At 38.4% G+C, this 13,947-nt stretch overlaps 1 protein-coding gene and 2 pseudogenes across 1 annotated transcript; 1 reads left to right on the top strand and 2 right to left on the bottom strand.

Annotated features, from left to right (window-relative positions):
• Positions 1-13,947, top strand: part of LOC101138063 (UDP-glucuronosyltransferase 2A3-like) — a 476,474-nt pseudogene that overhangs the window by 285,424 nt on the left and 177,103 nt on the right.
• Positions 154-830, bottom strand: LOC134758280 (UBX domain-containing protein 2A-like; annotated as a pseudogene).
• On the bottom strand, positions 842-13,606 carry LOC115934305 (UDP-glucuronosyltransferase 2B15-like). The gene is given in 6 exon segments (XM_055385076.2): positions 842-1,012; positions 3,538-3,702; positions 11,553-11,694; positions 12,888-12,930; positions 12,933-13,092; positions 13,130-13,606. Coding segments are annotated over 6 exon segments (1,158 nt in total).

Genomic DNA, 13,947 nt, shown 5'->3' with positions numbered 1-13,947 from the left:
CACACACAAAGAGAGAAAGTAGTATATACATACACAGCATATATGCATATATACTCCCTTTTTTCTGGGAGTTTTTCCACTCATTTCCATTCACCAAAGCAACACCTTTGTGCCATGTATGTGAAGAAATATTCGTCTGCTCTAGCAAAGACCTCATCTGGCACAGAAGCTGTCAGAGAAACAACTACTTGGTTGAATTTGCAGGAGGGAAAAGGGGAGACTTCTTTGGGATCCCTGGTTTTTTTTATGAAGACTTTATATGGCTTACCCTGTGAGAAATGTTAAATTTCTGGACAATCCTTGGCTAACCAGATCTGTATATTAGTAGTATGTTCCAAGTTGTTCAGCAGAACAGCAGACAAATTATTTTTATTTTTAATTTCAATACTCTTTGCTTTAGAAACAATTTTGCTGTGGCACTTCCTAGTCTGTGACTCTGTCTTGAAAAGGGCTGGAACTCAGGCTGTGTAGACATACATATTTCATTTATCTGGTCTTCAACTTAAACATTCACCTCTTTATAAAAACTCCTCTGTAATTCTGAAGGTAATTCCCCTTTTTTTGATGGAGTTCAAAAATTGCTGACTTGCACTGTTGGGAAATAATCACTGACTGTGATTTCATTTTCCATACTTTTATATTTACATCCACCTGCTTTTTCTGTTCAGTGGGAGACAAGCAGTTGGAGCCAACCTTCTGAGCTTCTTCAAAAAGGCTATCAACAAAATATTCACAATTTGTTTGTTGATTATCACTGAGAGATTGATTGTCAGATCCTGTTTCACAAACCCATCTTCTTTTACAGTTTCTAGATTATCTACCTCTTTCATTCTCTTTTGTCTTATTCTGGGCAGGGTCTCCTGGCCTCAGCCTCACTCACCTCAGGGGCCATGAGCACCGTTTGGCCCCAGGCTCCGTCTGGCTGCAACCCTTCGAACCTGGAGCCTGCTGCTCCAGACCTCCTTAGGTTCTGCCGCGGCACAGCTAGGATCCTGACGGCTTCTCTAGGTCTCTGCCAGGCACCAGACACCAAAAGCGTGCTGATGCAGGCTCAATTAATTTGCTTTTAAATTGGTAATTAAACCTACACCTTTATTGAAAGATCATTTGGAAGATTTTGTTCTCATACTCGGTCAGTTAATAAACATATGAATTGTCAAAAGATAGATTTTAGAAACATTTTATGAATTCAAAAAATTTGAGGGAAATATTTGGGTTGTTTTAGAAGCTCTGTCAAGATGTAGTTTTAATCAAGAAACTTATGTCAAAAGTTTAAGAATCAAGCCTTAATATTATTCTTGCAGATGTCCTTGGTAAAATCTGCTGGTGGGGATAATTAAAATACACATTGTATATACTTTGTATTTCCTTTTTGACCTTTTTTTTTTTAATGGAGTCTAACTGTCACCCAGGCAGGAGTGCTAGAGTGCAGTGGCACAATCTTGGCTCACCACAACCTCTGCCTTCCAGATGGAAGCAATTCTTGTGGCTCAGCCTCCTGAATAGCTGGGACTACAGGTGTGCCCCACCACACCTGGCTAATTTTTTGTATTTTTATTAAAGATGGGGCTTCACCATGTTGGCCAGGTTGGTCTTGAACTCCTGACCTCAGGTGATCTCTCTACCTTGGCCTCCCAAAGTGCTGGGATTACAGGTATGAGCCCCTGTGCCCAGCCCAGTGTGCAGCTTCTATTCCCTCCCTTCTATGTACCTGTGGTTCTGTCAGAATTAAGTGATCAAACAACATTAATGGAGATGGTAAAAAAATGTGATAAAACATCAGAAAGATAGTGGGATAGAAAGCCAGCAACTCATGTCTCCCCTTGCAACAATAAGAATTTTTCACACAACCACAGATAAAAGACTCTTTAGTTTTGGTATTCAGGTAGGATGTTGTGAAACCCCTGTGTAGCCCAAGACCTAGCAAGGGCATTTTGAGAATACATACCAGAACTCAGGTATTAGACTCACTTATAATGCCAGAAACAGCCCCATTTCCCAAAAAGCTTGTCTACAGCCCTGTTTGGCCTTGAGCCTGTAATCAAAATTACCTTCCCAGGAGTCCAGGAGGAATCATACTCACTAGTGCCTTAGCAGAAAAGCTTATCTGTCCACCAACATTGGTTTCAGCAGCAGAATTGACAGTTATCCTGTAACTCAGGGGAAACCCCTTCAGTTGTGGTGCCAGATTATTACTGCTTGGGCAAGGACATAGAAGGAGATTCACCCATGTCTTTCAGTCCAGTAATTACCTGTTCATCTGAGTGTGTGACAGGCCTGTCAATCTTCATTCAAACACAAATTATGAGGAAGCCTAGTTTCAGCTCTAGCCCTTCTGGCTGCAGTTGGAGAACTATCCTACCCACATAGGAAAGTGCTGGGGGTTGCTTGTCCACCTGCTAATGAGGTAGGCTCACCATCCTCATTAGCACCTTCTGTAGTAAGTCCCTAGGGAGCCCAGCCCCAGCTCCAACCTTCCTTTCTGCAGTCAGGGACCTTCCCTGCTCATGCAGAAAACTATTGGGAAGCACATTTGCCTGGGCCACCATCCAGGCTCACCAGTCTCTGCTCCCACAGCATATTCTGGGAGTGGGAAGGGCAGTCTCAACTCAAACCCCTCTTGCTACATTCAAAGAACTGCTTCTGCTTTTCAAGAAAGACAAAAGAGACAAGAGACAAAAGAGCAGAAGGCTATTCAAAGAAATAATAGTGGAAAACTTTCATAACTTGGAGAAGATATAAACATCCAGGTAGAGTTAGGTAAAATTAACCAATAAGAGACAACATAAATAAGATTGCTCTAATATATATTATAATCAAACTCTCAAAAGTCAAAGACAAGCTCCTGAAAGCAGCAAGATAAAAGAAGTAAAATGCATGTAAAGGAATTACAAGACATCTGGCAACAGACTTCTCTGGAGAAACCTTGTCAGCCATGATAGTGTCTGACAATACATTCAGAGTGCCTAAGGCAAAACAAAACAAAACAAAACAAAACCCTGCCAATCAAAAATACTGTATCCAGTATTAGAAATGCTATCCTTTAGAAATGAAGTAGAGATAAAAGACTTTCCAGACAGGCTGAGTAAATCTAGCATCACCAGACATGTCCTACAAGAAATACAAAAATGAGTTATTCAAACTGAAGGAAAAAGATGTTTTTGCATAACAAGAAATCATCTGAAGACAGAAACTTCACTGGAAAATGTAAGTAGGAAGGCAAATTCAGAATACTCTAATACTGTAATTGTGGTGTGTAAACCACTTACATCTTCAGTATAAATACTAAAAGACAAAACAATAAAAAGTAATAATAACTACAAAAATTTATTAAGAGATTGGAAATATAAAAAATGTAAATTGTGGCATTGAAAACTTAAAATACAAGGGAATATTACAGTTAAAGTATACAGGGGTTTTTGTTTGCTTCTCTTTCAAATCAAAGATAATTGTATTGGTTTAAAATAACTTTTTATAAGATATTTTTCTCTGCATTCCAAGATGGCTGAACAGGAACAGCCCCAGTCTGCAACTCACAGCATGATGGATGCAGAAGATGGGTGATTTCTGCATTTCCAATGGAGGTACCTCATTAATCTCTTTGGGACTGGATGGACAGTGGCAGCCCACGGAGGGCGAGCTGAAGTGTAAGGGGTCAGGGTGTTTCTCTTTCCTAGCAAGGGAAGCTGTGACAGACTGTACCTGGAAAAATGGGGCACTCCTGCCCAAATATTGCACTTTTCCCAGGGTCTTAGCAACTGGCAGACAAGGAGATTCTCTCCCGTGCCTGACTTGGGGTGGGGGTCCCATGCCCATGGAGCCTTGCTCTCTGCTAGCACAGCAGTCTGAGATCAAATTGTGAGGCAACAGCCTGGCTGCAGGAGGGGTATCCATGATTGCTGAGGCTTGAGTAGGTAAACAAAGCAGCCGGGAAGCTTGAACTGGGTGGAGTGCATGGAAGCTCAGCAAGGCCTACTGCCTCTAGACTCCACCTCTGTGGACAGGGCATAGCTGAACAAAAGGCAGCAGACAACTTCTGCAGACTTAAACGTCCCTATCTGAGAGCTCTGGAGAGAGCAGTAGTTCTCCCAGCATGGAGTTTGAGCTCTGAGAACAGACAGACTGCCTCCTCAAGTGGGTCCCTGATCCCTGTGTAGCCTAACTGAGAGACACCTCCCAGTAGGGGCCAACAGACACCTCATGTAGGTGGGTGTGCCTCTGGTACGAAGCTTCTAGAGGAAGGATCGGGCAGCAATATTTGCCATTCTGCAATATTTGCTGTTCTGCAGCCTCCACTAGTGATACCCAGGCAAATGGGGTCTGGAGTGGACCTCCAGCAAACTCCAACAAACCTGCAGCTGAGGGACCTGCCTGTTAGAAGGAAAACTAACAAACAGAAAGGAATAGCATCAACATCAACAAAGAGGACCTCCACACCAAAACCCCATCTGTAGGTCACCAACATCAAAGACCAAAGGTAGATAAAACCACAAAGATGGGGAGAAACCAGAGCAGAAAAGCTGAACATTCTAAAAATCAGAATGCTACTTCTCCTCAAAAGTATCACAGCTCCTCACCAGCAACAGAACAAAGCTGGACAGAGAATGACTTTGACGAGTTGATAGAAGTAGGCTTCAGAAGGTCGTTAACAACAAACTTCTCTAAGCTAAAGGAGCATGTTCAAACCCATCGCAAGGAAGCTAAAAACCTTGAAAAAAAGGTTAGACAAATGGATAATTAGAATAAACAGTGTAGAGAAGACCTTAAATGACCTGATGGAGCTGAAAACCATGGCACGAGAACTTTGTGACGCATGCACAAGCTTCAATAGCTGATTCAATCAAGTGGAAGAAAGGGTATCAGTGATTGAAGATCAAATTTATGAAATAATTGTGAGAAGACAAGGTAAGAGAAAAAAGAAGAAAAAGAAATGAACAAAGCCTGCAAGAAATACAGGATTATGTGAAGAGACCAAATATACATTAGATTGGTGTACCTGAAAGTGATAGGGAGAATGGAACCAAGTTGGAAAACACTCTGCAGGATATTATCCAGGAGAACTTCCCCAACCTAGAAAGGCAGGCCAACACTGAAATTCAGGAAGTACAGAGAACACCACAAAGATACTCCTCGAGAAGAACAACCCCAAGACACATAATTATCAGGTTCACCAAGGTTGAAATGAAGGAAAAAATGTTAAGGGCAGCCAGAGAGAAAGATCGGGTTACCCACAAAGGGAAACCCATCAGACTAACAGAAGATCTCTTAGCAGAAACTCTACAAGCCAGAAGAGAGTGGGGGCCAATATTCAACATTCTTAAAAGAATTTTCAACCCAGAATTTCATATCCAGCCAAACTAAACTTCATAAGTGAAGGAGAAATAAAATCCTTTACAGACAAGCAAATGCTGAGAGATTTTGTCACCACCAGAACTGCCTTAAAAGAGCTCCTGAAGGAAGCACTAAATATGGAAAGGAACAACTGGTACTAGCCACTGCAAAATCATGCCAAATTGTAAAGACCATTGATGCTAGGAAGAAACTGCATCAACTAACAGGCAAAATAACCAGCTAACATCACAATGACAAGATCAAATTCACACATAACAATATTAACCTTAAAGGTAAATTGGCTAAATGCCCCAATTAAAAGACAAAGACCGGCAAATTGAATAAAGAGTCCAGACCCATCAGTGTGCTATATTCAGGAGACCCATCTCACGTGCAGAGACACACATAGGCTCAAATAAAGGGTTGGAGGAAGATCTAACAACCAAACGGAAAACAAAAAAAAGCAGGGGTTGTAATCCTAGTCTCTGATAAAACAGACTTTAAATCAACAAAGATCAAGAGACAAAGAAAGCCATTACATAATGATAAAGGGATCAATTCAACAACAAGAGCTAACTATTCTAAATATATATGCACTGAATACAGGAGCACCCACATTCATAAGGCAAGTCCTTGGAGACCTACAAAGAGACTTAGGCTCCCACATGATAGTAAAGGGAGACTTTAACACCCCATTGTCAATATTAGACACATCGATGAAACAGAAGGTTAACAAGGATATCCAGGACTTGAACTCAGCTCTGCAACGAGCAGACCTAATAGACATCTACAGAACTCTCTACCCAAAAGTCAACAGAATATGCATTCTTCTTGGAACCACATCACACTTATTCCAAAATTGACCACATAGTTGGAAGTGAAGCCCTCCGCAACAAATGTAAAAGAAAAGAAATAACAACAAACTGTCTCTTAGACCACGGTACACTGAAATTAGAACTCAGGATTAAGAAACTCACTCAAAACCCCACAACTACATGGAAACTCAACAACCTGCTCCTGCATGACTACTGTGTAAATAACAAAATGCAGGCAGAAGTAAAGATGTTCTTTGACACCAATGAGAACAAAGACAAAATATATCATAATCTCTGGGACACCTTTAAAGCAGTGTGTAGAAGGAAATTTATAGTACTAAATGCCCACAAAAGAAAGCAAGAAAAATCTAAAATCAACACCTTAACATCACAATTAAAAGAACTAGAGAAGCAAGAGTAAACACATTCAAAAGCTAGCAGAAGGCAAGCAATACCTAAGATTAGAGCAGAACTGAAGGAGATAGAGACACACAAAAAAACCCTTCAAAAAAATCAATGAATCCAGGAGCTGGTTTTTTGAAAAGATCAACAGCAAGTATTGTAGAACAGCAAACATTGCTGCCTGATCCTTCCTCTGGAAGCTTCATCTCAGAGGGGCACCTGGCTGCATGAGGTGTCAGTTGGCCCCTACTCAGAAGTGTCCCCCAGTTAGGCTACCCAGGGGTCAGAGACCCACTTGAGGAGGCAGTCTGTCCATTTCAGAGCTCAAACACCATGGTGGAAGAACCACTGCTCTCTTCAGAGCTGTCAGACAGGGATGTTTAAGTCTGCAGAAGTTTCTGCTGCCTTTTGTTCAGCTATGCCCTGCCACCAAAGGTGGAGTCTACAGAGGTAGGCAGGCCTCCTTCAGCTGTGGTGGGCTCCACCCAGTTCAAGCTTCCTGGCTGCTTTGTTTACCTACTCAAGCTTCAGCAATGGCGAATGCCCCTCCCACAGCCAGTCTGCCTCCTTGCAGTTGGATCTCGGACTGCTGTGCTAGCAGTGAGCAAGGCTCCATGGGCATGGGACCCACTGAGCCAGGCATGGGATGTAATCTCCCGGGTGTGTCGTTTGCTGAGACCATTGGAAAAGTGCAGTATTAAGGTGGGAGTGTCCTGATTTTCCTGGTAGAGTCTGTCATGACTTCCCCTGGCTAGGAAAGGGAAATCCCCTAACCCCTTGCACTTCTGGGGTGAGGCGATGCCGCACCCAGCTTCAGCTTGCCTTCCGTGGGCTGCACCCACTGTCCAACCAGTCCCAGTGAGATGAACCAGGTACCTCAGTTGAAAATGCAGAAATCACCCATCTTCTGCATTGATCATGCTGGGAGCTGCAGACCAGAGCCGTTCCTATTCAGCCATCTTGGTTCTTCACTATAGACACGTTTCAAAGGAAGATACACAAACAGCCAACAAGCATATGAACAAAAAGGTCAATATCACTGATCATTAGGGAAATGCAAATTGAAACCACAGTGAGATACCACTGATCATTAGATAAATGCAAATCAAAACCACAGTGAGATACTATTTCACACTAGTTAGAGTGGCTATAATTAGTCAAAAAATAGCAGATACTGGTGAGGTTGCAGAGAAAAGGGAACACTTATACACTGTTGGTGGGAGCGTAAATTAGTTCAACCATTGTGGAAAGAGGTGTGATGATTACTCAAAAAGCTAAAAGCAGAACTACCATTTGACCCAGCAGTCCTATTACTGGATATATGCCCAAAGGAATATGTATCATTCTACCATAAAGACACATGTACATTTATGTTCATTGCAGTACTGTTCACAATAGCAAAGACATGGAATCAACCTAAATGCCCATCAGTGGTAGACTGGATAAAGAATATGTGGTACATATACACCATGGAATACTATGCAGCCATAAAAAGAATGAGATCATGTCCTTTGCAGGAACATGGATGGAACTGGAGACCATCATCCTTAGCAAACTAACACAGGAACAGAAAACCAAAACCAAATGCTGCATGTACTCACTTATGAGGGGGAGCTAACTGATGAGAACACATGGATGCAAAGAGACAACAGACACTGGGGTCTACTTGAGGGTGGAGTGTTGGGAAGAAGAATAGGATCAGAAAAAATAACTATTGGGTCCTAGGCTTTGTACCTGGGTGATGAAATAGTCTGCACAACAAACTCCCATGACAGGAGATCAGCTATATTACAAGCCTGCACTTTTACCCCTGAACCTAAACTATAAGTTAAAAAAAAAAAAATCTTAAGAAAGAAACGTAAAGTCAAAAGTTTTGTGACTATTATGTCAAAATTATGTGCTTATCATTTTGCTGCTGTTCCTTTTTTAAAAAATGCATTTTTTTCTCTCTCTGTAAAATAATGGTGTTCCCTTTCCAATGCAAACATACTTTCAGATCCTAATCATTGGGGTAAACATTCTTTTTAAAACTACTGTTTACAAAATAAAAATCTGACTTTGTCCATGCAGATCATCTATTGACAAGTATTTTTCAACAGCATAATTTTAACCTTATGACATCAGTTTTAATAGCAGTCATTACATTATTATTCCAGGTGATTCATGGGACACCTGAGTACTCTGTGTAATTGAAGTTATCTGTAGCCACATTTAATATGACATGTTCAATGTTTGGTCTCACAAGCTCACTGCTTAGAGTCTTCTTCATCCACCCAATATTGAAGTAATGAAATGGCTGTTAATAGATTCATCACTGATCTCATTCTGTGACATCTTTATCAGAATAATATAAAATCAATGTAAGAAATTTTGTGAAATTATGAAAATTTAGAAAAAATAAATTTCATTTATAAAATCTGTGTGCTTTCATTATGGTTTTATTCTATTTATGTAACTCAATGTACATATATTATGTTTATATAAAATTTTTTTATCTCATTGCATATGTCTTTTCTTCCGACACAAAAATTGTGATATTTTTCTGTTCATCATTTTGTTGCGTAGTATTCAACAATACCTGTACTATGGCTGACACTGTAATTTAACATTTTTTGATAAAATAATTGTAATGGCATGGTACACACATTGTATACATTTTAAATCATTTCTCAATGTAAAATATTTGAATTGTCTCCAGTGTTTATTTTATGAATGTCTGCCACAAATATTGAATCTGACCATCATGATTTAGTTGTTCTCTGTATAGTTTCATATGAGTATATTATGAAGCCAATGTCTATATGCATTTTTATAATACTTAATACTTTTTCCCAAGTGTCTGATTCTTTTAAAATATGCAAACATTATCTGAGAATCTAATGCATAACGGAAAAGCAAGCAAATTTGTGACAACAATTATTTTATGTAAGAAAGAATTAGAGGACAGGCTGCACAACTATTGACCTGGATTGGAACCTACCTTCTGCAAATGAATAACAACAGCTAGTATTAGTATTTATCACTATTGTACTAATAGTCATTCTTGCCCTTGTCTTCCTTCTCCACCTACTGTCTTCCCCCTTCTAATGGCACCATCACTTTCCTCCATTGCAAAAGGGGAAAGTTTTTGAGAATAAGGTTAGAGTGCATATAATTTTCATTGGTCCTACCTCTGCCTTTGTCCTTTGGGAAATTACCACATAAAGCCTATGCAATTTTCATTGAACATAAATACTGGGATTTAACTCGACTAAGATTTCAGTCTTCTGTTGCTGCTAATAAGAAGGTAGACAAAAAGATCTTTTAAGACTTATATAATAAAGTAGTGAGGAATGCTTGCTTTCTACTTATGTCTCAAAAGAATAACATTAAAGTAAAATATATGAGGTTCTTTTGTTTCTTCATAAGGAAGATCATCCTATATCCTGACAGAATTCTTCGGTAAATCTCAGTGTAGTTTTCAGATGCAAGTGGTAGACATTATTTGGATCTTATTATACATTCATTGTTCATTTTTTTTTTGGTGCTTCTCTGTCAGGCAGCTGTGATGATGAGTCCCAAGTTTCCCAGAGATTTTTACTGAGGTGTCCTATAGGCATGGCATAAGGCAGAAAACATTAAAAGGGCAAACTGACCCTTTTATGCTCTAAGATATAAACCTCCGTGATCTCACTGACGAATGTTTTAAATGCTAGAGTGAAAGCAAGTAAACATTGGCTTTGGCTGTGAATATTCTGGTGGCACACATTTATGTCATTGAGGAATAGTGTACCTTGAAAAGCCTTAACCCTTACACCGTTAGCATTTCATCTTGTTCATCTGACTGCCCAAACATCTATATTTAAACAAGTCCACAGGGGATCTGTTCTCTAGGACTTTGCTGGAGAACCTTGATGTGCTGGAAAACTGTTCCTATTAATAGAGGGATTATATCTCGAGTGGCTGGCATATGTTAACTAATGGATACTATTAATAGTAATAACAAAAATAAAAAATCATTACAATATTACTACTATTTGAATCACTATGTACGAGAGACATTTTAAGTGTTTTATCTGTATTAAGTATATTTTCAACACAACACAATAGAAGGTAATTGCCATTATTATAGAAGTAGGCATAATTATCTCTATCAACATTCTAGTCCACTTTTCCATTATCTGTTGCATAAACTCATGCAAAATCTTCTAAATGATCTACGCTTTTCACAATCTGGCCTTTTTGCGATGTAATCCATTGACAACATTGAGAGCTTTTTAAAGAAAGGGAATCTGATCACATCTCTCCATTTCTTAACTCTGTGCAGTAGCTCCCCATTGCCCTTAATAGACACTTTGATCTCCTTTTAATTATATTGCTTCCACTTACCTCTCTAGCAACATCTGCTACTTTACTCAGCTTTTTCCTTCATACTAATTAGAAATCTTAGGAACTGCCTTTACTTCACTACCTGTTTTTCTTTTTGTGTTTTCCTCTCCCCCTCATCTTTTCACCTATTCCTGCACATTATTGAGGACTCACTTTACCAATGACTTTGAGATCTCTTCTAGATGTTTGCTTAGCATTGTGACCTTATAACACTTTTAGACTTTTCCTTTTTACTTGCTTATAGTCTATCTTTCAAAGTACAATGTAAGGCATGAGGGAGCAGAAAGTGCCTACATTTCTTCTCTGAAAATCGAGCACTTATCCATGGTTTATGCTGATCACTTCATAAACATTCTTTGAAGGAATGACTTATACTTTTTTTTTACATTGCACAATGAAGGCTTTCATTGAATCAACCCCGTTTTCAGAGTCTCTTTAGTATCCCTCTTTGATATTTAATGACACTAAAGTTTACACAGTTGTGATGATATAGAAACATATGAGTTTCTAATGGTAGGTCGCTTTACTCGACCTCCCATATTTTCTCTTACTGTGAGTCAAACACTCTGAATAAAAACATATCTGGCCATTCCTTCTGAAATGCAAAGCAAACAAATCAAACAGGAATACATTTACCTTAGGCAGGGTTTTGGCTGGTTTACAGTGGAGTTCCCCCACAAAATCGACATTTGGTAAGGGTGGGCAAAGAAATTCAAAATCCCAGTACAGTTGAATGAGCCACATTTCAGCTTTCCCCATTATCTGAAATAATGTACATTAATAAAATAAATGTATACATATCTTTTTATATATAAGCATAACAATTTTCATATATTGCATGTTACTTATATATAAGGAAAGCAAAGTGTTCAGATAATTAAGAGGAAATTACATATTTAATATAACATTAGTATATTCACAATCACAAATAGTTATTGAAATAAGCCACTATGGACTTAAATATGCATTTGTTTCCTCTCTAAAGTTGCAGTAGTAACCAATGTAGATTTAAACAGCTCTTTGAGCTCCACGATTAATTCATCTTACTATACTCATAAAAACAGCTTTCTACGAAGCACAAAATCTAGTTTCCACGATTTATCAAGTCAGTCCCTTAATCCTTGATTCTCCAAGTGAACTGTGAGTTTTCTGAGAGTATGGCTGAAATCCTTGAACATACTACTGCTTCTAGTTCATGTTAAGATTTTAACAATATTAGTTGTAAAATACATACATTTAAAAATGATAGCTAGTATATTTTCAGAATTTATTGAAACAGAGATATGTGCTCCCCCTTAACTTGGCCCATATTTTCCCTAATAAAGAGAAGTAGTTTAATAAAATATAGATTAAAACTTGAGTGTTCACTTTCAACAAGGTTTCAGTTCATGAAGCAAATAATTTCCAAGGTGTTAGTGAAAGATGTACAAACACTAGAAACCTCAAATTTTAGGTTTCTGTTTCTGAAATAGAGCCAGTATACCTCTCAACTGTGAAGGAATCCTTCTGTTTATAGAGAAAAATATTTTAATACCTAAATAAGAAAACTGAGGTACACAAAGAGAAACAACTTTCTCAATGCTGCATTAATAGTTATGCTAGAAATATGTGTAGCTCCTCATCTAAATGTCTGCCTTCATCAAGTTGTTTATTGATATATGTATTGCCTTTTTTAAAGATGAAAAAAGTATAGTAAAATACGTATATAGTTGCTTAAAGAAATCATAAGTGCTTTACTTTGTAGTTTTTTTTTTTAATTCCTGTAGTGTCCTATAGGAGTGATGGCCAAAGGGTTCTAACTGAGCCTATAATATCAACATTTCTATAATATTTGTGAGATTGATAGATCATCTTACATTTGCAATTCATCATTTCATTTAAAAAACATTATCCTCTTACATTATATTTATATACGCTCACCTTCAAAGGCAAAAGGAAAGTTAGGACTTATTAACCATCGATTAGAAACATGACTTACCTAGAACTTCACTGTAAAACTTCTCCCACTTCTCGTATCAAACATTTGAAACCAAAAGTCAAAATAAAGCGCATATATTAGATTTTTAATCCTCTCCACAAATGTCGTTTTATCACTTAATTCTGACAGAACAACAGGTATGTGGGAAGTGGGGAATAGAAGTCCTCCACTATACTTCTCAAGTGTGTAGCCAGGAGACTGTCAACAAAGGACATGTATTTAACATGCCTTTAACATGCTCAGCTAGCAGTTCACTACAGGCACCAAGGGCATCTGCAAGAATGACATCAAACTTTGACTCTTGTAGTTTTGTCGTAATTTTCTTGTTCAAAACTACATCTTTACAGAGATTATTAACACAGTCTGTAGATTCCCAAAAGAGTTCTTGTGCTTGTGAAAAATATGACCAAAATGCATCTTTTGGAAGATCGCATATCCATCTATTGATCAGTTTCACAACAAGACCCTCAAAATTATTTTTAATTAGAGATGTTGGATAAACCTCAAATTTAATAGCAGATGATTTACTAGGGTGAATAATAATGGAAGCCAAAGATGACAGCACAGTCATTTTATGGCCTCTCCAAACAAGTTCATCCAGGATTGTCTTTATATTCATCCAATGGCTGTATTCTGTGGGCCACACCAGCACCTTTCCACAACTCCCAGAGCTAAAGTGACAACTGAGTTGTATCAGGAGAATATTTGACATCGATTTCATAGTCCTCCTGGTGCAATGCAATGCTTCTTTTCAAATCGCTGTTTCTTTCTGTTTTTCTCCTACTTATATCTGAAGATAAATCAATCAAGTGAAAGTATAACTGCTACAATTCAAAGTAGTAGTTACCATATAATTTCTAAATTACCATAGGAATTGTCTGTTACCATGTAATTTCTAAATTACCATAGGAATTTCCAGATTGTTTTTCACAGTGGATGCTTCATTTTCCATTCTCACCAGCAATGTATACGAATTTTAATTTCTTCCCAATCTTGCCAACACTTGGGATTATATTTCATTTGATTATAGCCAGTGTGAATGAAGTGATATCT

Source organism: Gorilla gorilla, chromosome 3 (assembly GCF_029281585.2).
Source record: "Gorilla gorilla gorilla isolate KB3781 chromosome 3, NHGRI_mGorGor1-v2.1_pri, whole genome shotgun sequence".
Taxonomy (NCBI): Eukaryota; Metazoa; Chordata; class Mammalia; order Primates; family Hominidae; genus Gorilla; species Gorilla gorilla.
This window is presented reverse-complemented; position numbering and strand designations above follow the sequence as displayed.